Source organism: Papilio xuthus, unplaced genomic scaffold (assembly GCF_000836235.2).
Source record: "Papilio xuthus unplaced genomic scaffold, Pxut_1.1 DF825928.1, whole genome shotgun sequence".
In the NCBI taxonomy this organism is placed as follows: Eukaryota; Metazoa; Arthropoda; class Insecta; order Lepidoptera; family Papilionidae; genus Papilio; species Papilio xuthus.
Window position 1 is genome coordinate 7933722 of NW_013532721.1, and position 27318 is coordinate 7961039.

At 37.5% G+C, this 27318-nt stretch overlaps 4 protein-coding genes across 4 annotated transcripts; 1 reads left to right on the forward strand and 3 right to left on the reverse strand.

Moving 5' to 3' along the window:
* Positions 1-719: 719 nt before the first annotated feature.
* LOC106125150 (ubiquitin-like protein 4A) lies at positions 720-1973 on the reverse strand. Its single transcript, XM_013322236.1, has 2 exons — positions 1789-1973; positions 720-1720 (listed from the first exon to the last, which is right to left on the reverse strand). Exons 1-2 carry the CDS (start codon positions 1834-1836, stop codon positions 1175-1177), a joined length of 594 nt encoding a protein of 197 aa, XP_013177690.1. The 5' UTR covers positions 1837-1973; the 3' UTR covers positions 720-1174.
* Positions 1974-2496: 523 nt separating this feature from the next.
* Positions 2497-12994, forward strand: Rfx (regulatory transcription factor Rfx). The gene is made up of 15 exons (XM_013322179.1): positions 2497-2612; positions 5109-5197; positions 5426-5530; positions 5685-5775; positions 6543-6608; positions 9185-9266; positions 9379-9653; positions 9782-10023; positions 10101-10270; positions 10410-10647; positions 10730-10921; positions 11101-11208; positions 12178-12410; positions 12502-12631; positions 12797-12994. Exons 1-15 carry the CDS (start codon positions 2543-2545, stop codon positions 12992-12994), a joined length of 2289 nt encoding a protein of 762 aa, XP_013177633.1. The 5' UTR covers positions 2497-2542.
* A 4865-nt stretch (positions 12995-17859) lies between these two features.
* On the reverse strand, positions 17860-23208 carry Ifrd1 (Interferon-related developmental regulator 1). Its single transcript, XM_013322689.1, has 9 exons — positions 22938-23208; positions 21747-21866; positions 21251-21498; positions 20806-20904; positions 20477-20584; positions 19284-19466; positions 18777-18968; positions 18275-18490; positions 17860-18063 (listed from the first exon to the last, which is right to left on the reverse strand). Exons 1-9 carry the CDS (start codon positions 22966-22968, stop codon positions 17977-17979), a joined length of 1284 nt encoding a protein of 427 aa, XP_013178143.1. The 5' UTR covers positions 22969-23208; the 3' UTR covers positions 17860-17976.
* A 1617-nt stretch (positions 23209-24825) lies between these two features.
* On the reverse strand, positions 24826-26253 carry LOC106125190 (uncharacterized). The gene is made up of 2 exons (XM_013322294.1): positions 26218-26253; positions 24826-25860 (listed from the first exon to the last, which is right to left on the reverse strand). Exons 1-2 carry the CDS (start codon positions 26242-26244, stop codon positions 25027-25029), a joined length of 861 nt encoding a protein of 286 aa, XP_013177748.1. The 5' UTR covers positions 26245-26253; the 3' UTR covers positions 24826-25026.
* Between the last annotated feature and the right edge of the window lie 1065 nt (positions 26254-27318).

Consider the following 27318-nt stretch of genomic DNA (forward strand, 5'->3'; position numbering starts at 1 on the left):
TGCTGAATAAATTTCTGTGAAACTATGGCACTCAAACTTGCTAGTACTACAGGCATATGCCATTTAAAAGTTAACTATTTTATTGTAGATAATTGTTTAAGATGTGATGTAACTTGATATTAATGCATTTAACTGTGGAGTGTTGTCAGCGTGTATGCTTGCCATGAAAATGTACTTTATTATAAGTAGTTATGACAAAAAACAATGATGTATAATCACTATATAATTATTATTTTTATTAATAATAATTAGATTAATAAATGATGAAAGGTGTAATTGTTGTTTACTTTTTTCCCGTTTCTATTTTTAACTACAACTTGTTTTACCTGTAACGTTATCCTCTAGGTTTGAAAAAAAAATCATAAACTTAGTTTTAATTAATAAGCAAAATACTTATTATTACTTTATTGTATTAAATTAATTTATAATACACATATTGCTAGAATCAATCCCATTCAAACACTAAAATTAACTCATTAAGTAGAAACTTTAGCAAAATATAACTACATATTTGCTATTGGCTATAAATATAGTTGGTAGCTTGTTAACTATCAACTTCTATTGTAAAAACACTTGTATAACTATCATATTAGCTATCAATCACGACTTCATTCACATGTAATTAAAAAATCTAATTAACAATCCTATATGCTTTTCTAGACTATGTTTTACATCAGTAACAAATTTCATCAAGATTTCTTGAGCCTTCTTGAGTTACATTCTAACAAACTTTCATCTATCTAAACTTTCCCATTTATAATATTAACAAAGATTGTCCCTCTCATTATCTTTAAATCTGTTTCAATACAGATGTTTTAACAAATGGTATCACACTCTAGTGTTCAAATTGACATCAGTACAATGGCAGGCAAAAACTTAATATGAATAGAAGAAAGATACATATAATTGGGTTAGAGAATTGGATTCACTGCATTTTAATTTGGTATTTTTATAATTGTAATGGCTGAAAGTTTCCTTAGTCTTATCTTTATCAATGTTAAATTAATAATGAATGCAGCATATTATCTATTTAATTATGCAAATGTTTTAACTTTTCAAATATATTTACACACAAATCATATGCAACAAAACTATTATACATTCTTGTCTTAGTCTTTTTAGACATCACAACTCGAGAACACAATTCAATATTTACAACAATATTTATTAGTGGTCACAATATATCTTCACAGTCTGGGTCTTTTTCCACAATGGGTCGCCGCACTCCCCTCTCATCCAGCAGACAATCTAAACATAATTTGTCAACATCATCCCATGACATTTGGTTAAACTTATCTTCAACTACTCTGAGTAACTTCTTTGCAGTATTTCCAGCCTCTGTGTCATTCATTCCTTGTTTCTTAAACATTTTTTTTGATACTTTGTACAGACCTACAGGGTTTGACTCTCTATCTTCAGGATATTTAATGGAACTTCTGGGTTTTTTAATTGGTCTATCAAGCTTTTGTGCTGGTACTTCTGGTATTTTGGCTGATTCCTCTGGTTTTTTAAGGGGTTCTTTTGTATTAATAATTGGTCCTTCAGGTTTTTTAACAACTAGATTTATTTTTGATCCGTCCTTGATGGCGGGATATCCGGCGACAGTTTGGTCATCTGCTAGTGTTCTACCTACTAACAGTAACTTTTGTTCTTTTACGGGAATACCAAGTTTTTCAAACACTTGTTTCTTTATTTCCGTTATTGTTGTGGTTGGAAGTATCTAAAATAGGCAATTCTATTACATTCTGTAACATTCCAGAAATCAATATTGTTGTTACATCTACTTACCTCTAAGATGCATTCCCCGCCCTGCAATTTTTTAACAGTAATTCTCATTTTGATTGCCTACAGTAAATATCTCTTGAAGTTTTCTATTTTCCTTAAATTTTCATCAATTTTATTTCACGTTGTATAAAGTTTACAAAATTATGATATGACGATGACATTGACACAAATTGACATTGAAGTGACAATTCTAGGTTGATATTCTTAGTCTATGGACAAAATGTAGAATTATATAATGTTACCATTTGTTAAGACGTTGAGTTGAGTTGAGTTTGAAGTTGATATCTAGCTAGATAAATGAAATCAATGAAATCAATATTATTGTAACATAATATGCAATAGTAAATAGCAAAATAATATTTTCATTTTTATCTAATGTTTAGTCGTCGAAAAATCCTATTTTATTCAATAATGTTTTCGTGGGTAATAATTACAGTGGATTTTAAGAGTTTAAATAGGCGTTCATTTAGTAAAGAAAAAAATTAAGCTATAGTTATACCTTTACGATATTAAATAATAAAATAAATGGTATTTTCTCAACTTCTTGTTTATATAATGCTTAAGAAGGTTTCATTTATAAAATGTAAATGGCCATTTAAATTGAAGACACTATCATTATATCTTATATTTTAATAAAATCATGTCACTGATCTTTTAAGTGTTGATAAATAAATTAATTACCTAGGAGATAAATACTGTGCTATCATTTGTATATTTTTGTCACCCAAAAAAACTTTTAAGTACTTTACGAAATACTATGGAAAATAAAATTGAATATAGTACTCTGGCCAATCCTGTGATAATTTTCGAAGCTGATGACATAGAAGGTGATGGTTATACTGGATTAAACAATAATGACTATTCATAATCTAGATTTTAGGATAGATTTAGTGCTATTTACTTATTACAAGCGTTTAGGCATAGAATCCTAGAAGACCCATTTTTCTTTATTGTAAAACTAGAGGTGTGTGTTGTGTGGCCAATGATGCTTGAGAAAATTTTGATATTACATGTTGACACTATAAAATGTGTATGTAATGTAAAAATATGTTAAAAGCAGTGTGTACATCATATAGTGACAAAAAATTATGTATAATTGTAATCAAGTATAAGAGTTTACTGCATAGACATTTAATTTAAAGGTATTAAAGAGTGTTTTTTAAGTTGTGTCTATAAAATTAAAGCATTAAGAAAACCCTTGAATCGTATTGGTACGTTTCGTTTTTGAGCTTAATTCTTTGCCCTATTGATTCGTTTGCAGCGCCACCTATTGGTATTCTGTCAGAGATAGCAAATTTTCAGGCATTCTGAAGTGGCCCGGATCCGTAGCCTAGGAAACGGGTGTAGCTACAGACAACAACACTGATTAACGTGTTACATAAAATTGTTGGAAATACTATTAAAATTAAATTATATTCTTGAGATTTTACCAAAATAATAAACTTTAATCATATTATAGTGTTCAAATTCATATCGGAGTAATAGGAAGTTTGACAGCTTAGTGTGGATCGCAGATTGTCCTTAATTTTATGCGTTTAAATCCTGAGAGAAAACAAGGTAATGAAATTGTTAAATATACAATAGAACGTAGATCATGGTAGAACTGCGCAATATGTAGCGAGACAAGTAGGACACGTCCTACGCGTTCCCCCTGCGCCGTTCGATTGTGTCCCGAAATGTGTGATTATGTATATCACCTTTATCAGCCGTGAGTGGGAGGGTCGCGCCGGGACAACGGTGCCTGACACCGTCGTCTCTCCCACCCGGTCCCTTACCTTAACTCAATGTCTAATATTAAAATAAATAAATTCTCTGAAAATGTTACAATGTTAATAAATTAAGTCATATGTTAAATTGCTTTGTTTCTCCAAAAAAACCAGCCCTTGTATAAACCATATACCTTAAATCAGTGTGATTTTGTAAAATAATCATTTTCTAAAATTTTTCAATTGAAATATTGCCATTTAAACTATAATACAAACTGATTTGCTGACAAAATAATACAAAATGTGAACAACTATTACTGTTACATACCTAATACTTTAAATAATAAAAGATGCAATTTGACACACACCAAATATGACATAATAGTAAATGAGCAAAGCAGTTATCAGTAACACTAGGGTAATGTTGTTCAACAGAGCATATTGCACACTAAAAGCAGGTGCGGTCAGTGAAGCGAGACACCACCTGCCCTCCCCACCCCTGCCCTCCCTCAGCACCGCAACACTCACCTCAGGCCACAGCTAAATTAAAAAGCAAAACTACAGATAGAGATACACAGCAATCTGTATCATAGTAACCGTTTGATCAATATATTAGTCAGTATTTGTCCGTGGAAGCATAATGAACACCAGTAGTGAAACAGTGCTCCTTGTGCAAGTTTAAATTATTGAAAATGACGGAGATGGCGTTTGAAAATGTGTTTTATTTAGAAAGTGAGTGTTTTATATAGGCTATGTTAAGAGCAGAGAAGGGATTCGGAGGGATGAGGTGTTGCCGGGATACCCTCCCTAGATACTCTCCGCACCCCGACCTCCGCACAGATCAATAACATCTCCACAACCCGGGATAGTGTTATGCAATTATTATTACATTCAGTTCTTATTACTTTTATTTATATTTTAATTAGTCTTATCTGTACTTAAATATTGAGATTTTTATTAATAAGGTGTAACTTCACCAACATAAAGGGTTGTAAAAAGTAAATATAAAATATGTTGTACCAGAAAAATGTATGTTTGTAATCTAATGTGTAATTCCTCATTTGTTAAAATTTGCTCATTTCCATTTTTATTATGTTTATTAAGGTTTTCTGACTTTTTTTTTTAATATTTGAAATTTTTTTTTACTTATTTTAGGGTAAAGTATGGTGTAATTTTTTAATTAATTTGTTTTATAGCTACATTTATTTCAATAACTTATATTTTGGTCAGCATTAGAACAATAGTCAGTCTTATTTAAATGTTACGTAATTTATAAATCTGCCAGATAGGTCTATTTTTTTTCTTTATTAAAAACAAAAATTATAATTTATTGAATTGCACTTATCATTAAATATTCTTTGAGTATGATCATAAATTGTTTATCTCTCCAGCTGGGTTACTTCGGCGCTGTTCGTTATAGAAGTGACGGCTTGCTTAGTACTTAGGCGTGTATTAGGAATTCAGTTTTTTGGGGGTTTAGTAATATTATCATGTTTAGGTTATGCAGAATCTAGGAGTTAAGGATAACGAGCAGTTCATCTCCATGGCATGTTTTTTCTGACACTTATCATCTCTAAAGTGTTGTCTTTTAAAATGTATGTTGTTTGTTATCTTTAGACTTCGAGTGCGCGGGCGACGAGGTGCTGGTGGAGTCTTCGCCGCCTGCCTCGCCCGACATGGCGGCGCGCCTCGCCGCTCCGGCTCAGGTATACCCAAATATGTACAAACAAATATGCAAATAAACACAATTACCACATATATTCTTTGAACAGTTGGCCTAAGATTGTGGATATGTGTTTATACAGCCTTTGTTCTCGTCAATATCCTATGCGTTGACATTGTGCAAGTAAATTATATTTAATTTGTCTCCTATTATAACATTCTTTGCCACTGTATCGTTAATAATACTTAACGCAAACGATGACGTGTTGTAGGGCGCCGCCCCGGGTGCCGGGGAGGACTCACCGACGGCGGTGCGCGAGCTCATCGTCATACCCGAGATGCCCAGCTCCATACATCTGCAGCACGCTATTCAGCAGGTAATTGCTTAGAAATGACAGTTCGCAACCGCTACCGACCGGCACGGAAAGTGGCACAAAACACCGGTCCTTATAAACTGTCTATTTAATAGAGGTCAGTGGCGATACCTATTAAGAGTGGAACTAAAAAGGTTCAACAATGGAACTTCCGCAGGTGTCGAGCACGGTGGTGGAGATAAACGGCGACAGCTCTGGCCACTCGAGCCCCACCGCTGACCCGCAGCACACCTACATCACTGTAGCCAGTGAGTTGATACTATGATATGATGACAATCGTACAGCATGCTACACCTACTTATTCATAGTGAAATGTTTTCATTTTATTTGCAAATCATACATCGTAAATGTGGCTAGGTTTTTTATCTATGTGACATCCAACCTGGACTTTTTACCTGGAGATCAATCGATCGTTTTCACTCCTTGTTATATCAGTTGTTACTCTTTTGTCTTTTACGTAATCCATTAATTTTTTCACCTCGAAATATACCCAATATTTATACAAAACACTTCTCTTGTCTTCCGTTCGTCCTTTCTCATAAAATGTGCAAACCATGTAATTTTTTCTTAATTAACCATGGAGTTCCTTTCATGCTTAGGTTGCCAACTACAAACAGAATTGCCTTGTTAATGTATAATAGTTTTTTAAATCTTTGTTTTGACGTCCAGTATCTACCTTGCTGTTTTTTTTAAATGGAAAAATTTTAAAGCAAAAGAAAAAGTATAGTTGCTTTTTATGTGTGCATGTATAAAATTATTTAAGTAGTTTTTTTAAGCAATTTTAACAGATCTAAGATAATGTACCTTTCTCACGTCTATTATAAATGGTTAAGAAATCGATATAAATTAAAAGAATCAATCTTAGTTCTGTTAGAACTAGTTAGACAGCAGGTAAAGCTTTCGTGGCAGCATTTGTTAGTTTGCAGATCGCCTTACTTGTATGTCTCGAAGGTTTTAGCTGCCCTTAGTGTGTACGCACCGTTGCACAAGTTTTATGTTGTGTGTTGTGGCACAGTCGACGGGGCATGGAAGAGAGATGACACTCGCCAACTCAAGGTGGAGGCTCCCAGCGACGAAGAAAGCAAGTTGTTTTTTTTATTTTATTTTTTATTTCATTTATTCTTCCTTGGGGCTTTGCATGTTTTTTTTACAATTTGTCTGTTATAGCTAAATGATTAACAATTTCATGTAAGTATACTAATTTTAAAACATTAACTTTTAACAGCCGGGTGGTTTTGGTAACGAATCTAACGCAGTTTCTAACAACAAGTTTTTACTAGGCTATTTTTAAGTACTTATTTGGTAATAGAGAACAGTGTGAAACGATGTGCATATTTTTTATTCGTTTTTATAATTAAAAATTTACTTATTTCTATAGGGTTGCAATGATAAAAATATATTTGTTTATTTCCATATTTCGGATGGAATATCCTCTATTTTTTTCTCAGTTTGGTAAATGTTACATGATTTTTCTTGTCAAAAGCTTTCACTTGTTAGACTACACCTACGGCACACGTGCCGAGGGAGAGTGTAATCGCTCATTATTATGTCGGATATCGTTACAAACAGTGGCCCAGCTCAGCAGCTCCCGAGGAAGCCCCTCATTGATGTTTCAATTACAAAAATACATCGCAAAATCTCACCCCTTGACGTCTCATATCACTGATTATCTCCCACCTGTTATACCGCTACATTCAAATGTAAATTAAGACTTCAGGGTTCGAAATAAGGTTCAGAATTAATAATGTTGCAATGATGAAAAAAAATCTTAATAATAGCAAATAATTGGTGATGCCCCATCGGATTATTCAGGTGGATGCGCTCAAATGATGTAGTGAAGGGTGCGTAAGATATTGTCTATTGTGATATGCGATAGTCCACCTGCGCTGCTTACCTTTGATATGACGCGTGCCGCCTGGTTTATTGGACGACGCTTTTACTGCTGCCTATGTTGTTAGCTAAAGTATATACGAGTACGATTGTTGTACACTTGTGTGCTCCCAAACATCGATTGTGTCTCGACTCGCTAACATCAAATCGGAATATGCTAGGTATTGTCAATAAAGTGATCTTACATAACGATACAATTTTCATTTTTAATATAAAATTTAATGATAATAATTACATTGTCATATTTTATTACACGATGTTTTTCTTTTTAACTTGTCCCATTGATTTTTTTTGGCTGTAGTAAGGTAATATGAGTTTCATTTTCATTCAGTCTGAAGGAACTGGAACTTTGGTCTTTTATTTACTTTATGTGGTTTCTTATTTTTTTTCATATTATAAGGTGGTATACGAGCATGCGGCCACCTGAATACGTCGATATAGCGAAGCGATTGCTAGCCATAAACAATTGCAATTGCATTACATCTACAAACCGCTTGTCTTGTGTGGTCGTGGTTGACAGACAGGTGTTGTTACCGGCGTCTACCACTGTAAAAATTAGCTATGTATCTTGATGAAGATACTTCTTCTGTGATCATCACTTTCTGTTCTATTATAATGTTATTGCCAACACGATAGTCGAAGTTGATAGCCGTGTTGATAGTTTCCTATACATGACTTTCTTGACTTCCCATTATCCAAACACCTGTACAAAAAATTATGTAGGCAGTTTTACGATGTAAGAATAATTTCACCTGTTTCATTTCATCATGTTTGAAATTGTAGGAATCTTATTTAAATTCATAAGTAATCAGCGGCACGTTGTTTGAAACATCTATAATCTTTAAATCTATCAATCTGAGACGAGCACGGCTGAATCGAACATCATTTCTCGATATGACAAAGGGCATTTTATTAGTTGTAGTGGCTCCAGCTTCCTCCGACAGGTTCTATACTAGCAAACATTTAAGATCCCCTTGTACTTTAATTTAGTAATATATAAATATGTATATTACTAATCTCAGGTAAGTATATAAACATCAAAATGCGGGGTGATTGTTGTGTCGTGAAGTGGCGACAATGGCGGGTAGGGTGAGGTGGCGGGGTAGGGCGAGGCGGAGCGGGGGCGCGGGGCGGTGTGCCGGCGTCCGCAGGCGAGTTGCCCGGGAGATGTCCGTCGGTATGGAGGTGCCTCGCTACCGTTTCTGTGAGTTCCCATGTGAGTGTCGCGCCCTCACCCTGTCTTTGCTCTGAGGAGGTCTACATCCAGCCCGGAGACCAGGGACCAGAGTAGACGTTGAATTTCTTCCGTTGCTCGCTTTACTTGAAACTTTTAACTTCCAATGGTTCTAAAAATAACTTAAAATTTCAATAATCTTAATCTTAATTGAGGCCTTGTTTATTTCTTTAATTTTATTTCATGTAAAGGATTTCTCACAATAGTCTGTTTCATAATTCAATTGGTTTAGATTAGCGTTTTCTTTTTATTGTACTAAAATAATTTTAAATTATATTTAAGGATTTTTCCTTAAACTTATTTGTTCTAATAAGAAATTAATCATATTAACAATCTTAAATAATCATTTAATTGGAACATTAACATAACATGAAAGTGGTTAAAAGTGTATTTTGCATGTTTAAAATTTAGTATAGATACCGTGGCACTCTCGTGGAATGCTGAAGCTCATCTCATCCTGTGGTCAGTCTGTCTGTAGGGGACATGCATGGAGTTGTTGATTATTGAGGTTAACGTGTGTGGTGGATGTGCAGGCGAGAGCGGCAATGGCGTCAACTACCACGTGCAGTACATGGAGCCGCAGGAGCTGTACGCCCAAGGTCATCAGCCTCACATGTAAGATTTATACCTTTTGTTCACTTTTTTGATGATTTTGATGACGAAATTAATCAATCAGCGCGTATATCAGAAAAAAATGTCTAGTCTAAACAGTTGTGTTACGGTGCAGGGAGCAGCTGCGCACGTACCCGGTGTACAATGTGGCGGACGTGGCCAACGGGCAGAACGTGGGCCTGGACGTGGGCGGCGTGGCTAGCGTGGGCGTAGGCGTGGGCGTGGGCGTGGAGAGCGCGGCGGAGGGCGCGTGGGGTGGCGACTTCACGTTCGCGACGAGCAACACGGTGGCCGCAGCCGAGCCGGACGCACCCGCCTCGCCCGCAGCGCCCGCCCGCATGCCGCCCGCCACCGTGCAGTGGCTGCTCGACCACTACGAGACTGCCGAAGGTAACACCTTATATCACGGTCCAATGCTAAAAGTAACATAGCAAATAAACGAGCCTGTTCTCCTCGGCTCGGGACTTTTTGAGAGCTTTAAATACTTTGATTGCATTACGAGACTCTGTACTGTATAGGCGTGTCGCTGCCGCGGTCGAGCCTGTACGCGCACTACCTGCGGCACTGCGCGGCGCACAGGCTGGAGCCGGTGAACGCGGCCTCGTTCGGCAAGCTGATCCGCTCCGTGTTCGTGGGCCTGCGCACGCGCCGCCTCGGCACGCGCGGCAACTCCAAGTACCACTACTACGGTATCCGCGCCAAGCTCGGCGCCGACTCGCCGCTCGCCTCGCATGGCGACAACCAGGACACCGACCTGCAGGCTCGTGACGCACTTATTTATATGTATGCAGAGACATATAAGACAGTGGTTTGATGTAATACAATGGTCGTGTGCAGGAGCGACAGGCGGGTGAGGGCGAGGGCGTGGAGGGCGCGGAGGGTGCGGGCGGGCCGCACCGGCAGTACTTCGGCTGCCCGTCGCCGCCCGAGCCGCCCGAGCTGCGCGTCACCTCGCTGCCCCCCGACATACCGCTCTCCGCGCTCGACGCGCTGCGCAAGCACCACCGGTACGTATGTCATTTTTGTTATATCGACTCAGGAGCAAGGATAATAATCTGTCAAAGATGCGAAAGTAAGAAGTTGGTAGGTGAATAGACATGGGTGGAGTAGAGTAGCGTAGTGTAACACGCGGTGGTGGCGGTGCAGCGAGCACGGCGCGGAGCTGCTGTCGGCGGTGGCGGCGCTGGACATCGGCGGTGTGGAGCGCGCGCGGCGCGTGTTCTGGCGGCGGCCGCGCGCGCTGTGTCGCCGCCTGCTGGTGCGCCTGTGTGCGCGTCGCGCCGTCGCCCGCTGGCTGCTGCGCGCAGACCTGCAGCTGCACCAGGCCGCCGTCGACCTGCTGCTGCCCGACGTGCTGCATCCCATACCCTCCCACCTCACGCAGGTATATACTTGTATTTCGTCACTAATGGTGATGCGATCCCGCCGAAGCGAATCGCCGCCACGTGTAAGTTTGTACGGTGCAGTCGATCCGCAACTTCGCGAAGCTGCTGGAGGGCGCGCTGTCGGCGGGCGGCAGCGGGGCGCCGGCGCAGGCGGTGCGGGCGCAGGGTGCCGCCGCCGCCGCGCTGGCCGCCGCGCTGCGCCGCTACACCTCGCTCAACCACCTGGCGCAGGCCGCGCGCGCCGTGCTCGTCAACCACACACAGATCGAGCAGGTGACGCGGTGACGCGGTGACGCACTGACTCACATTTAAATACTTACTTTATATTGCAATCATTATTTTATCATTATTTAGTTGATGATGCAGAGGGATCCGATCCGGTCCAGGGATGTCTTTAATTGAAACATCCAGCGAAGAATGTTATTTGAAGATAAGTGTGTGTCACCCGTCAGATGCTGGCGGACCTGAACCGCGTGGACTTCCGCGTGGTGCGCGAGCAGGCCGCCTGGGCGTGCTCGTGCGGCTCCTCCAGCGCGCGCAGCCTCGAGCATGACTTCAAGGTGGGTACCGACACTCCTTCCCTTATCGCTATCATACCTCTTGGCATACTGCGACTACATTCAGTGTCGATGTAAATCCAAGATGGCCGCCTTCACAAAATTACGGGCGACTTTGCACAAGACGACCATGGATTTTATTAGAAGGATGGAATAATTAAAACTCAAAAATGAATTGTTAAAGTAGTAATTGACCTAAAAATAATTTTTAACATTAAGGATATTTTATATTTTATTTTAACAAGAAGGACATTATGTAATGTACTGAAAAATATTCATAAAAAAGCAATGATTATTGGAATATGAAGTTATCAAAGCTGTGATTGTTCTGTAGCTGAGCTGACCATGCTACATGCGATAGCTTTAAATTACATTTGATTGCTTATAACACAAATATCATCGAACTAATGAAAGTTGCAATTTTTTTAAGATGAAAATAAAGTTAAATCTCGCTAAAAAGTGTTGATAAACCACTCGCCTCGTTGGTAAGGCAAGTTGTATATAGTATTCAAATATATATGCGTAGAATCTCTGTACAAAATGTAAATAAGTGCACATTATCAGAATTAGAACGATGTATATAACATCATTTCATATAACATATAATGTAATTACGTAGATATTTAGTACATATTATAATACATTTGTGAGGTAATCTGCGCATTAATCGATGGCAGTATCAGTAAACATATTCCATTGATTCATATAGAGGTATGTTTCACAATGTACAGCAGAAAAAAAACATTAGAAACGTAGAGAAATAGGCGTAGTTTGTAAAATGTATTTTTTTAACATTTGAAAAATTCACCGCAATCGTAACATTAAAATGTAAATGTAAAATGAAAAATATAAAACGCGAATGTAAATGTCAAATCAGACAAATTGTAAATGTTACAAATGCGGTGGATTTATTTTTGTATGCGCTAATATTTGTAATATTTTTGGAGTTTCGTTTTTTTTGGACAATTCCAGAAAACTAGTCTCGGGATAATCGAGGCCCGCGGGGAGCCCATACGGTATATCCTTCTGCAGGCGAGCCTGGGGCGCAGCACCACGCTCGAGCAGTGGGCGGACTGGCTGGACGGCTGCGTGCGCAACGCCCTCGCCGTGCACGAGCGCCGCCCCGACTACGTCTCCCGCGCCCGCCGTCTGCTGCTCGACTGGTCCTTCTACTCCTCGCTCGTCATACGCGAGCTCACGCTCAGGTACAACTTGCTACAATACTTCCGTAATCCTCGGCTGATCCATGCCTCCAGATGCTCAGTATAGTTATGTGTGGTGTGGTGTGGTGCGCAGGTCGGCGGCGTCCTTCGGGTCTTTCCACCTGATCCGGCTGCTGTACGACGAGTACGTGTCCTACCTCATCGAGCGCCGCGTCGCGCTGCACACGCGCCAGCCCCAGATCGCCGTCATGCAGCGCGCACTGGTCACTATACCCGTCTCTCTCTCTCTCTCTCACTCTCTCCCCCACTCTCACTCACTCTTACTCCCTAATATTTAAGAAGTGATCTCCCGCTTGTCTCTTGTTGTCATTGCTATCATTTATGTAACGTATCGTAAAGATGTTTTAAAAGTGACTCATCGTATGTAGGAGGAGGAGGAGGACGACCTGCTAATTGAGGCGCGCGAGGGGGAGCTCGAGGGCGAGGGCGAGGAGGAGGAGATGGAGCAGGAGCCGGAGCCGGAGCAGGAGCTGGAGCTGGAGCAGGACCAGGAATGGGAGTGGGCGGACGATGATGACGACGACGACGACGTTGGCGTAGAGGTCAAGAAGGCCAAGACCAACTAGGCGAGTGCAGACATTGCGCCATCAGCTATCCTTTGCCGCTTTGATATGATAAACATGTGGGACGAAGGTAATCACAAGTGAAAGAATATTTTTTTGTTTTAGGTCCTCTTAAGCAAATCTAAAGTTGGCTTCGAACATGGAAGAAGATGAAAGGAGTTACATATTTTAATCTTCAGCATAGAATAGTATCGCCACGTGTTGTGATTAAATATCGATGTGTGTTAAATGTTAGTATATAATGATAAGATATATGTCTATGTACATGACATACATTTGTTTATGGATAAGTGATGCCATGCAATTGCCAGTCAAAAAATTTTTGGTTGAAATATTTGTTTAAATGATGGTTCGTTTAATGTTTGACGAGTTGCCATCCTCCAAACATTTGTCTAGTCACAGCGACTTTGTAATGGGTCTGGCCAAATATATGTTCACTTAATGCTCTATAAATGTTGCCATGTAGAACTTAAGAACCTTTTCTTTTTAATTAATAACAATTTATTCCAACTACGACATATTGTAAAGTAAAAATATGAATTGAATTTAGCATGTTTAATATTAAGACTATACGACTATGCTTCATTTAAACCTTATCTATATTACTGTAACTGGTAAGTGTATGTTAATATAAAAAAAAATGAAAAAAAATCTTATATTTATTCAAGAAAAAAAATGAGGCCAGTGTAAAGTGTTGCCGTTTTAGAGGAGAGTTGTATCGAGATAAATTTACACGTAGAGGATACAGGGCACTATTTCAATACAATGTTGTTAAAAATATGTTGTACATACACATTCTTAGCATAAGTATTATTCTGTGAAACGCTAAAATATTATTATTTGCACTTACCAAAAGTTTTGTTGCTCATGTATGTATACGAAGCGTTGCCGCTACGTTTATTATTTTAATGAAGATTATCGTTAATATTAAGACGCTTAGGTATAGTTGCTAAATGTTTGATGTTTACTTCTTATAATTAATATATTATTGAAGTAAATTGCATCACAATTTTTATTCCTTTACCCATTTGTACAAATGTTTAAGATGCGATGAATTTTTAATTCTATAATTGTAATTATTTTATATAAGAAAGCACAATGGTAATATTAGTTTCGTCCTTTGTATTTTCTTAATTGACATATTTGTCTATGGTAAGTTCTGTCAAAGTGGCGATGTTTCAAAGCAAGTGTGCTTTTTTTTACCAAATTTATCTTTCTCCAGTAAAGTCATACGGAAATTATCCGTACATTTGTATTAACATTGAGGCGTTTGTAAATATTGACTGAGAAAGAATGCTTGGTATAAAATTCGCTCTATATTTGTATAGGGTAATATTTTCTTATTGATGTAAACATTCCACTGTTTTAGAACTTGTGTATTTTCTTACTATCATTGCTGCTGTTGCGTTATCATTTCATCGATTTCTTTAAACTTGTTTGGTTTCTCTACGAAATTTCTTATCGAGGAAACTGTATACAGATAATCAATTGGTGTTGCCATGTAAAAGGCCTAAGTGTTGGTAAATGTTGTGACATCCATTCGTTTAGTCGTTAGTTGAAGTTGATGGAGTATCGATGTTGTGAACGCTTTCCGCAAATTATATTCATTGTATATTGCACGAGAAGTTGTGCTAACACCTAAGTTTCGCATAGCATGAGGTATATTATATTTAAGATTAAGATAAATGTCGAAATACCTTCTCGAATTTCTTCAGAATGTATTATATGATTCACAATTTGAAAGTAACGGAAAGATTGATTGATACGTAAGTACGCTACAGGAAGTTACGCTAAAATTTCTTTACTGACATTTATAATCTGTACCTAAAGGTGTATATTTTTGTATCGAGTAACAAACGCAGTGTTTGCTCCGCCTTAGTTGTTGCCTTACTACTGTATACCACGCGCCGGGCGTTGCTCGCGTCCGGCACACAGCTCTCTATTAAAATAAATTATTAGTGTTTATAACTACTAAATTATATATACATATTGACAGAATTTGTAGAATATTGAACAGAACAATCACAGAAAGATTGAAGTGAAGACTTCACTTGTCTTAAAATAAGCAGCTTTCGTTGCAAACTTATTTTAAAATTAAGTATGGGATTTAAAAAACGAAATTTTAATAGATAAAATTTTTCATGTTCTTTTAAATGTGTTCATTTCTCCTTAGCTTTCTAATTCGCCAGTTATGGTGTTACAATAAAAAAATATAAATATATACTTATCAATTGTAATTGGCGATGCCAATAACATCATATTGTCTTCGCAAAAATTGATTGATGAGAGCGCTCATACAAATTGTGTCGTCTCTGGTAATCGTATTAGATTTAAGTTGGTGTTAGGCCGATGTGAACGTCACTTTGATATAATGAAACGAACAATACAACATAGTGTCCATATAATACAGACATGTAAAAACGATCTAAAGAAAGAAAACATTGCGAATTTAACATCTTACTTGTCTAATTCACCTCATAATAAAAATACCCTACCCTCATTTCTAGTTCTAACAGAATGATCAACGAGGTCTTAGGTTGTCAGTGGGTCCTAGAGGTCCGGCGTTGTCTGAGATGTATCTTCGTATCTATGTATCACTAGTGACGTTCACTCGATAACTGTTGTGTAATCTATGTATCCTTAGAATTATAGAAGTCGTGTTAAGTGCTGGCAGACTGTAGCTAAAATTGTCGTATTACTGTTTTATGTTTATCCTGTATTTTTCAAAATGCATATGGTTAATAATAATCCTAAATGATATGAGAATACGTCACACTTCTTACGTCCAAAGAACTTATTCTGAATGCTTTTAGTTTTTTGTGCATCGTCTTTGTGTAATTGTCAATCAGCTGCAGTCAGGGAAATGAGCTTATGGTGAGCGGAGGTGGCGATTTTATTGATAAAGAATTGATTCGGACTGCACCATACATAGGAATTCCTTTTGCTTCATACATAATAATTTTACTCATTAACAAATTAAGGTATGTCTGTCTGAATGTCCTCTAAAGTCTGAAATAATAATATGTAAAGAAGAATTTTTATGTCATATCTTGTGCAGTCCGAAGGGTTTGCGGTGTTTGCAAAGTGCTGGTTAGGAAAGCGAATGCGTCTGTGAAAGCGTATATGTCTGAAAATAAAGCTAGTCATGTGTTTACATTGTTGTTTTATTTCTCTATCTCATGTTCGCAAGGAATTAAAAAATGTATACCACGTCCCACGGAAAAGTATACAATGTCCGTTTCCTAATTGTAAGCTACGTCCCCACATATTATTAGCCTTTCTTGAATTATAGTGTAGCTATACTTTTTATTTATTTTTTTAATACCACATGCCGTGCTCTTGACTCTTCTATCGTGTGGCATCACTTTGCAGTTAGCAGTAATAGAGTAGGTATTAGGTAAATAAAAAAAAATTCTTTCTCATAATAAATATTATTTCAACATCCCACATATAGTCTAGTCAATGTACAATAGAGGCGGCCTCGGTGACGAATACAAATCAAAATAATATTCATAGAGAAACAAATTATATAACGAATTCCGAAAAATTTGCACCGTCCGAAGAAAGAAGTTTCAGAGACGAATACAGTTAACCATAAATTTTATTTAACACACGTACAAAAGACATCTCTGTTTTTCAAAGAAATTGTCGATACAATATGCTTTTGTATGAGTTTTTTATCAATAAAATTCTGTGGTAAAACTTACAAGACTTTTACAAAAACATAAAAACACTCCTTACTCCGAACTTGATTTAATCAAACTAAATTATTTAAATGATACCTGATATAATTACATTTTTCTATTTATGAAAATGTGAAATTAAAATGAATTTTTAGAAATGAAACCGACGTTTAAAGGTTTAATATTTTTTTTAATTGGAACGGTCATTTAGTTAAAAATTTCTTGAACGAATCAATCAGGCATCAGATTAGTGATTTTGACTTTTTGAATATATCGAATATTTTAGTCTGTGCATACAATATATAAAATAAAAACTATAATTATTCTATTTATTAGTATAATTGGGCTATTAAATTATAAATCAACATTTTTTTAAATTTCTAATTAACATAAAATGAAGTGATTTATGTTACAACGGTCCAACATAATATTAAATCTAAGAAAATCAAAATTAATACTAAAAGCACAAATTCTAAAAATAGCGGCAAATAACACATCGAGTGATGACATTGACAGCTGTCAAATTTGATATGTCTGCGATTATCTATGCCACAGACAACAAATACAATTAATGATTTTAAAAGTAACAAGCAAAAACGTTTAGCAACGCAACATTATCAACAATTTTCCTTGTGTCAGTTTGTCCACGACCAAGTCACCATATGTTGGAGTAAGTTGAAGCTAAATATTAATAATTATAAAGAAAAATCTTTGTATATACAATACATATACAACTACACAAAATACACGCAATTTTATCAAATAAAAATGTTTAACAATTTGTTAATGAAACTGTGTGTATATTTGATTTAAAATATGACAATGTTACATCGTCTGATATCTTCAAATAGAAATTTCACAAATCTAAATATATGGGATATGTGTAACATGTTCTGAGCCAACCAAATGAAGTCGAGGGATAGATAGACGGGCGGTTCTTATATTTTTCTATATATTTTTTTAATTTCACACATTCTTAACAAACTTAAGTAAAGCAAGGATATCCAGCCTAATATACTATTTTTTATAAGCATTTTATAACTCACAATTTAAAATAAACAACAAAAATAAGCATCTTTGGTTCTGATACCAAGTACCAATTGTGTTTAATACAAAATTAAAATCCCTTAGTTTCTTATTTTATATCCTAGTTTTCATTTTTTTGAACAGTTTTTTAAGTTATTTATTATTTTTTCTTGAAATGTTTGTTTTGACTCTATTTTATATATTAACATATATTTTATATAATTAAAGAATAACGAACCGCCCGCTACGAGTCTGTGTGTGTGTATGTGTGTGTGGTTAGAGGGCGAGGGCGGCGGAGCGCTTGTCGCGGCTCTTGTTGCGTGCGAGTGTCCGCGCCTTGCACGCCGCGTTGTTCTGCAAATGCTGTGAAAACACAATCAAATTATTCAAATACTGTTGTACTCATGTTAAATTAATAACTGCCATGATTTTATCGCACAGTTATTGTTTTTAATCGAAAATTTTACTGTAGATTTCTCTTACTAAATCAATATATTGAGAAAGATTCTGTACGTTTCTGTGATTCAATTATAAATTGAAATTAAAATGAATGAAAAAATATTATTTTTCTAACCCGCTGCAGCTTGTCCTGTCTCGTGGGCGGTGGTGCGAGGGGCGGGGAGGCGGGCAGGGCCAGGGCGTGTCGCAGCGGGGCGCAGTGCGGGGCCAGGGCGCGCAGACCGCCGCCCAGGGCGCCGGCCAGCGCGGCGTACGCGGCGCGCGCACCCCACGTGTCGCACACCACCGCCTCGCTGCCCACACGCACCGACAGCTCGGGCACCTCGTCCTCCTGCACGTACAAACATTGCACTATCTTACAAATAGACCGTCATTATCTCCCTCACAAAAGGTCGGCACACAAAACTTTATTTATACGGCCAGCCGCCTGTCTGTCCCCTACTTAGGCGAAGAAGTAAAGAGACACGTCATTACACATTACGTCATTTACATGATGCGCAAACGTTATTGACAAAGAAATTGAATATTAACATTGTGTGTCCTACATTGAAGTAAAAGTAATTTCTAAGTGAAAGATATTATTTGTTACTAGTGAGAGGTATGTACGTATTACAGACCTCGAAGTACTTGAGTATATCTCTGAACGTGGCGCGCTGCAGCTTGCGGTCTCGCTTGGCGCGGTACTTGTGGGGGTCGCGCGCAAGCTGTGCCAGGCGGGCCAGCAGCGCCGCCTCGCCCGCCGCCCACACCTCGTCCTCCGCAGACCGCTCGTGAGCCACCGCCAGCGCTCCGCCCGCCGCCATACGCACCTGCACATTACACATTCTTTACATAAGATAATCCATCTATTCAAACATATCTTACTCATGTAAACAATAAAAAAATGTCTTAACCAAACTTCTATATCTAGCCATGATCGTTAAGGATAACACTGATGTTAGCCCCTGACTATAAAATTAGTGTTTTTGTAATTACGTCTAACTAGCTGTCGCCCGCGACTCCGTCCGGGCGGTATAAAAGACATCTTAATTAATAACCTATGTGATCCATGCAGCCGTTCTGAAGACACCTTGTAGCAAACATTCGCATTTATAATATTAGTAAGGTGTTAATACAATAGTGACCTCGAGGTTGCAGGCCTCCAGCAGCTGCAGCAGCCGGGCGGGCGAGGGCGGGTGCGCGCGCAGCATGGCGGCGGCGTGCGCGGGCTCCGCCAGCGCGAACAGCAGCGCCCATCCGTCCAGCGCCGCCGCGTGCCACAACCCCTCCTCCACCGCCGCGCCCGACACCTTCACGCTGCTGTCGCCCTGCACACACACACACTCACACACACGCTCACACCTCAATACAACCAACGAGAGAGAGAGAAAGAGAAAGAAAGGGATAGAGGGGGGGGGCGTATAACTTTATTTGTCAGCAGTAAGGTGATTTGCCTTAACCTCAAGTTAAGCCAATGCTATAAGTGTACACTTGTAAACAGCTGTATGTTAACTCTATTTTAATATTATTGCTTTCTAGCTGTAAGTCTACCATGTCAATAAATAAATAAAATGTAAAATTTAATGTGTAAAATATTAATTTGAATAATGGAAATTATCAAAAGAATGAGAAGAAGAAAAAAAATCCTATTATATGAATATATAATCTTCATATTTATTGTTTTCATCGTAAATATCGCAAAGTCTTCAGTAAATGAAATGATTCATGAGTCGTATACAAAGGAATATTTAAATCCGACACGGGAAGAATTGTCCAAGAGCAGTGAACTTGACAGACCTTGAACACGCTACGTGTGTGAGTCATGTCTGACGACAGCGGTCACGTGACACGGTACATATTTGGATGTTTATTGCTGCGTTTAGTATGGAAAACTTTTATAACAAAAGGACTAAAGATATTTTATGACATGGAATTATTTTTCCTTGGTTTTTTTTTTGTTCCTTTGCTACGCATTACAAAATTTACTATAAATAATAGATATATTTGATAAAATTTTCCTATTCTCGCAACTACAATGTGTTAATTGCTATCCATTTAGCATTACCTAAACAGGTTTGAATGACATTGTTTTTTAAGTATTTCTCATGATACTTCAATGTTCAAAGCAATTATGATGGATTTATTCTTTTAAATAAAGTGCTGAAATTAAATATTAAAATTATTTTTTCTATTTAGGAACCAAGACTTTATTTACATTGTATTTAAACATTTTACTGTTAGTTTAGTAATTATTTTTTTATGTGTTTTATAGTTAATTGTATATTTTTATTTACAGGTTTCAATAATATATATTAAATAAGACAATTTTATGACTTACTTTAAGATAGCTGCCGCTGAATATGGACTCATACATGCGAAGGATCTCGATAATCTCAGTGAGGTCATCCTCCAGTAAGTAGCACAGTACAGCCAGAGATGAGCAGCACTAAAAATACACACAATAGTAATTAATTTTAATTTCTTTGCCATGCAGCTTTAAAAGACTTTAAAAAAAATTTTTTTTCAACAATACACAAGGAAATAAGACAATACCTAAGAATGACACTTTTAGTACCTAGTAGTAGATTCAAACTACAGCAGCTCGTTTTTAATGCGAGCGCATCCTTCGGGCCGCTATAAAATATGCATAGCACTATAAGTACTCACATCAGTCCTAGTTTCAAGCGAGGCAGACTTGTCTGTGCAAGCGGCAAACAGTGCGGGCCGCACCTCCTTCATGAACTCTTCTGTGCCCTCCTCACCTATCTGCAAATATATCAATCATGCCACAATGCTAAAACTTGATGGAAAATATATGCATAAAATTGCTAAATAAATATTTTTTTGATGAATTTTTGCTGTGTTTAAGAGGGTCCCACAGACAACACATAAAAAACAAAGTAACTTTACAATAAAATTCAAAGCATTCATGAGTAGTGGGCAAGACAATGTTTCTATCATGGCCATCGCCAGCCAATGGTCTAGTTTAGGTCTTTGGTTACCATTAATTTTGTCTTGTTTGAATTTGTTTTCATATATATTTTAAATTTTTCTCTATGCCCTTCTGGCGACGCCCAGGCTTCATGCTTAACATCTGTTAGGTGTGACCAACCTGCAGTGCTAGTAGTGGTGCGACATTAGCGGCGGCTCTGCGCTCTCCGTCCCTGCCGCGGCGCAGCGTGCGCGAGATGTGATCTGCGAGTGTGGCGCGGTGGTTAGCCAGCAGGCCCGCCAGGTAACGACGCTGCAGTGCTCCTTGAAGGGAAACCAGCGCCGCAGCGCGCGCCGCGTTCGCTCGAGCGTTCAACGCCTCAATCAACTCCAGCACCTTCTCCTCTAATTTCTCTTGGACATCGTTTTCTGCAAACATTAAAGATTTCATATAACAATAATTAACAAGTCTTTAAGCTTTCAACAGTGAAATCCTTATTTCATTTTCACCGAATTCATAAATAGATTCAAATATAAGGACATTGATGATGATAATCATCATCAGCTAACTCTATACATCTGAGGGGCTTGGAGCCTACCCAAGAGGACATTGAAGAGAAGGGGAAATATTTGTGACCAATTAACACTCTAAATATGAATAACTTTATAGTACAAACCTGCATCTTCATGGTTGCTCTTCAAGTCAGACTGGCCTGATATCTCCGAGCAGTTGTCTATGGTCATATCTATACCAGCATCTTCATCTGAAGAGTATGCTTGCTCCGTTCTTTTATGTTCTGTAAGAATATATTTCGAAAAATATTATTGTATTTATTCCATACAAAATATTAGTACACCTTTTATCCTATCCATTACACACCAGTTCTTCACAATTTTATTCATGGCATGCCTTTTTAATTAGTTAACATATAAATTGCCACCAATTGGCCTGGTAAGTTTAATTTTTACAGAAATGTTGGTGGAATATGTTAAAGATTCAATCATTATATTTATGTAGTAAATATTAATTGAAAGTGAGCTTATATATTTCTTATATGCCAACTATTAACTAGTCATAGCAATTTGCCTTAAGTGTTTCTTGTTACAGAAAAAAAAAACAACCAATCCATAACTGTTAATATTGGTAATAAAAAGCAATACTGGTCATATAAACTGTACATCTATTTTAAGGATATAAAATTGATAATTGTCACAAAAATAATTTAACAATTAAAATTCTGCAATGTTCATATGTTGAACCATGACCTACAACAATGCAATTTTATCTATTATTTTGAATGATAATATTACACAATCTTTGTGAAACATTAAAAATAAATGTTTATCAATTTAAAAACGTATGGAAGACTCTGGTAAAAATTTGATTACCCTAAATGCCTAAAATGTTTGCATAAGGTGTTGATGGATCAGTACTGATATGAATTACATAATTTATCTACGAGGTAAATAAATCAAGGTCAGGTCGTTTGTTTGGAGATAGATAAAAATATAATCAATGCCACTAATCGCTTATAGCCATTGGTACTTAAGCCAAGCACAACACGTGTGTGCATTTGTTGTTATGAAATGTCGAAAGTAATAGTTGCGTCGTCGGATTGCAAAACGCGGAACTTATCTCAAAGGTTTCGAGACCTCGACAAACATATGGTTGCTACGCTAGGACGATGTTGAATTTATAATCGAATGTGAAATATGTACGTGGACTGTCATTAGTGCAGACTTGAGTTGCGAACACAAGGTCGCCGCGTGATCTCATTCCTGGCAAATTCCAATTTTGATACTAATCAAAGAAAAAGGAAAAACGATAACCATTATTATAAATAATGTAAAATATTGGGCGGACTTACCGTATTTACCCTTTTTCTTTCCTTTTGGCATCTTGATTTTGGAACGTAGCTGACTTACACAAACAAAAAATATATTCACTATTTATTATTTAACTATATTTCTCACTTAATCAAGAAGGAGAAAAGTTTATTATATCAGTTCTTATACAACAATTTGGGCACCGAATGTAACATAAAACTAAAATTTCAGGAAAAGTTTTTAACATGTTTAACCGTGTATCATGCACACACGACTCTGCTGCTTTGCGCAATGCGCTTTGTCAGCCTGTCACTTTTGTAAGGATTTTCACGTCATGCGTCATGTAAGACCGCCATTTTTGTTCTGTGTTGCTAGTTTTTTGATATATTGAATTTTATCAAGAATCGATTCAAAGAGTATATAAAATATGAATCGATTATTCGTCCTTTATGTTAATTGTAACTTCAGAAGAAGAAATAGTATAATAATAGTTGTAGAAATGGCTGTAGGTAATAGTTGAACAGATAAATATATGAGAAGTCCTCATTAAGTCGTAAAAAGATCAGTTTACAATAGCGCCAAACAGCGTAAAACACCTCTTTCCATAAACATAAGTGTGTAAATGTTAACATTTATTTGTAATTTACCAGCTTTATCAACTTTTTAGTACTTACTTAAGACTTGACTTTAAAAACTTTTTTGCTATAAAAATCTAAAGCAACATTGTAATATCGATTTAGAAAATCGATTCTTTAAATTGCCATAAGCAAAAATGGGTGGTGTCTTCCAATTAAATTGCACCATGTTATTTTACCTGTTGTAAACCAACCATTGCATTAAATTAGAAAATGTTATGATTTCTTTGATGACAAATCATTTTAAAAGTTGCCTTTAGAAATATGAGCTCGACGCTAATCATCATGTAATATTAGCATGCAAATTTTACATGAGGATAAATAAAATATATTGCTTAATATTATATGATACTTAACTAGCTGTCGTCCGCGACTCTAACCGCGCGGATTAAAAAAAAACATTATAAGTAGCCTATGTGCTCTTCTAGATTATGGTTCTATGTTTATGCCCAATTTCATCGAAATCCATTGAGCCGTTTTTAAATTCCTTCAACCAAACAACTATACACCCATTCACCTTATTGATAAATTTTATCATCAGTAGTGTCTAGCCTTGCTAATAACCTAACTGTTTCGTACTGTTTCTTATATCACATTAAAAATATAACAGAACTTTCTACTTTAAACTATTGATAGATATAGCTAGAGTATTTTTTTTCATCAACTTCAGCACCTTACTTAATTTCCCGCTTTCATGATCCCTCGCCGTCTCCTGTGAACGTGAACCTCAGGTGATCGATCTGGACCACTTTGGGAATCACTAGTTGGAAGTGTCAATCTAAAGTTTGCGATTGTTGTAGCCTCGCACTTTGACGCAAGTTAACGTGGTACTAACCTTACGTTACGTGGTCTGTTATGCAATTGCGAACGATGCTGAATGAGTAAGTAATTGGAAAATATATTTTGTGTCTATTATTTCACAATATTCATAGTAATCATGATGTTATTAAAATGAGTAAATATTTCAAGAAAAATAAATATTTTTATTGATGAGAAAAACGTGCTAACGTAGTACGGAAGCTTTAGTTAAGTAAATCTAAGTTTTTCAACTAAAGTTGTCGTGGGTCTCTGAGACCAAAATCCTAGCTTAAATCATATTATCTTTGTTTTGTCAAATATAATGACAGCAATGACAAAATGCTTTATACAGAGATTTTGGTCTTAGAAACCAACGGTTAATAATTTTGAGCATTATAGAACAAAAACGCAAGAACAAAAATTTACTAGTTCTCGTTTTCTAACTTTCACGGTCTTTCAGTTTCAAGTACAAATTTCAGATTATGGTGAATGAAGAAATAAAGAGAGGCAAGGTTCGTGACAATAAATTTACTTATATTATTTAATTATATTTATAATTTATAGCGGCACAATGTTGAGCCAACCAAAAGTAAATCTCGTTCATTTATTAAAAATATATAAATACATATCTCTCACAGGAACATGTCTTTGGCTTCCTATAATACTAATCCCTATAAAAATTGAACACAACAGCTTTCTATAGTAAAATAAAACACAAAAGCAAAATAACAGCTACAGATATACTGAGAACTTGCGAACTATTCCTTTGCTCCTGCGCTCTCTCGTCCTTCTGACTATTAGCTGGGTCTATCCATCGCGCTTTCATTTCCTTCGAACCCGATAACTTGCCATATCTGAACTCGGCGCACTGGACGGTCACAACCGGTGGAATACCTTGGAATATCAGCCTCGAACTTTGTCTCTTCAAGGACGGTGACCCTCTCATTTCTTCAATTTCGCGGCCGTTGATGTACCACCGTATCTCAGCGTCGGGTGCGCCGCGGCAGTACGCCTGGATGTCATCTTCGTCGCCGTACTCCTCGGCGAGCCCCTCCAGCAGTGGGCGCCTGTGCTCGTGGCCGTGGACCTCCATGTAGGCGGTTCGCGTTTCGAATTTGTAAGGTGGCACGTCTCTCTCAATGTCGCACCTGTAGAGTCCTGTCGCCTCCTCGGTGAGGGCGCCGAGCCGCAGCCGACACGCCGCTGGACCGCACGCGATCAGCTCGACGCGGCCAACGCCGAGGATGGGAAAGGACCGGGTACTAGGCGCGGCGCCTGGCTTGTAGCGGAAGAACTCGTTGGGCCCCTTGAACCAGTTGAGCAGCGTGAAATTGGCATCATAGCGGCACTCTATCTCGACGTCGGTGATGCCTGGTGCGACCACCTCAGGTACGATTAGATGTGTGATGTTGAAGGTTCGCGTGCACGCGGCGCTCGCCAGTAGCAGCAGCACGAGCAGAGGATAAAGTAGCATGGTGCCGGGGCGCGCGCGCTCGCAGCACTGCGCTCCCGTTCCCGTTCTGACGCCGCACTTAATTAATCGCTTTATTAAAGTCCAACAACTCCGACACTTAACCGTTCTCTGCTCCCGTGGGTGCGATACCGAATTTAATTTTTTTTTGTCAATCCCAATTGTTAGACAAACTTTTAATTGGCTAGGGGTGGTTTGTAATTTACTCGGGGTGCCATTATACAGACAAGAATGTTGTAAATTGGATTTATGTAATCTAAATTAATTTTAAAAAATTACAATAAAATTAAACGAACGAATCATTTTATTTATGATTTTGTAAATTAACGTATAAAATTAAGTAAAAAGTTGCGAATGAAAACATTATTTGCGTTTCCAATTTGAATGAATAGATGTTGTACAACATAGATTACTTACTTTATTTACACAATGTTTGTGAGTCATTGCGGCGGTGGCGGCGGCGGCGATAGTGGGTCATTCATACCTTGCTATGGATTACGCTGTAAAGGTGAAATTCTTATTCACATGCTGTGAGTAACACGTGTTGTTATTGTTGGTGCAATATTTCTAAATAAACAAAAAACCTTGAAAAAATTCATATGAAATATTACGACTTCTTTATCATAAAGGAGGTTAATGATCAACTATAAACATTTAAAACAAACTTTTTGTCTATATTCATTCTATTGCAATGAAACGTACAAAAAAAACATAAGACTATTTTTGTACATGCGGCAGTGAAAGGGTTGAAGGTGGCGGCTGTAGCGGTTATCGTACGAATTATGATATGTGTCATCTCATTTCGCGGCTCAGGCGCACGAAGTAACTAATATCCGCTCTTGTATTAAAAATCCGGGGACAGATTGAATCAACGATGAAACTAAAATCATCACCTACTCTGTATTAATTCATATTAATTATAATTTAATTAATTAATACTTAAAAAGTAGTTGTGCTATTGTACCAAATCGTAAAGGGAAGACTTCAAACATTAATAAGTCAATTTCCATTTTTCACTTAATTTATGTCAGGTTTTCATGAAGATTTGGATCTTTTGGAAAACCTGTAATTTTTGTAACATGGTCTGTAAACCATGTTTGCTGTTTTATCAGGTTACTAAAATACCGAATGCCACTATCGAGAGTTCGTTCTGACAAGATTAGCGGTCAGGTACGATAATTATTTGATAGTTCTGGAATTTTTGGACAATTGCCATCGCCTCCATGGTCCGCGCAGGGTCACCGGCGCGGGCCCACGCGCCTCCTCTCGGAAACAACACATTACAATTTTATTAGCGGTAATCATCTTAAGTGTTATCAGCTTAATTGAATAATGCATCGGCATAGTAAGGAGCGAGTGCTTTGTTTTATTATATCTGTTACATCGCTCCGCCCTCGGCGTTGTCTATGGAATTTTTTAACAACTATGTTATTGAAACTATACAGGTAGGCGAGCTGAGCAGTAAACGTTACATCTAGAAATATTTTAATAGATGTCTACAAAATTGTAACAAAGATT

What these genes read in the sequence shown, in the direction of transcription:
- LOC106125150 (XM_013322236.1), bottom strand. Translation starts at nt 1,836, where the DNA reads ATGAGAATTACTGTTAAAAAATTGCAGGGCGGGGAATGCATCTTAGAG. An exon ending in GCGGGGAATGCATCTTAGAG is followed by an intron (nt 1,721 to 1,788) that starts GTAAGTAGATGT and finishes TGCCTATTTTAG; the next exon opens with ATACTTCCAACCACAACAAT.
- Rfx (XM_013322179.1), top strand. Translation starts at nt 2,543, where the DNA reads ATGGAAAATAAAATTGAATATAGTACTCTGGCCAATCCTGTGATAATT. An exon ending in GCCTCGCCGCTCCGGCTCAG is followed by an intron (nt 5,198 to 5,425) that starts GTATACCCAAAT and finishes GACGTGTTGTAG; the next exon opens with GGCGCCGCCCCGGGTGCCGG. An exon ending in CCGTCATGCAGCGCGCACTG is followed by an intron (nt 12,632 to 12,796) that starts GTCACTATACCC and finishes CATCGTATGTAG; the next exon opens with GAGGAGGAGGAGGACGACCT.
- Ifrd1 (XM_013322689.1), bottom strand. Translation starts at nt 22,968, where the DNA reads ATGCCAAAAGGAAAGAAAAAGGGTAAATACG. An exon ending in AAAGAAAAAGGGTAAATACG is followed by an intron (nt 21,867 to 22,937) that starts GTAAGTCCGCCC and finishes ATATTCTTACAG; the next exon opens with AACATAAAAGAACGGAGCAA. An exon ending in TGGAGGCCTGCAACCTCGAG is followed by an intron (nt 18,969 to 19,283) that starts GTCACTATTGTA and finishes TGTAATGTGCAG; the next exon opens with GTGCGTATGGCGGCGGGCGG.
- LOC106125190 (XM_013322294.1), bottom strand. Translation starts at nt 26,244, where the DNA reads ATGACTCACAAACATTGTGTAAATAAA. An exon ending in ACAAACATTGTGTAAATAAA is followed by an intron (nt 25,861 to 26,217) that starts GTAAGTAATCTA and finishes CGATTAATTAAG; the next exon opens with TGCGGCGTCAGAACGGGAAC.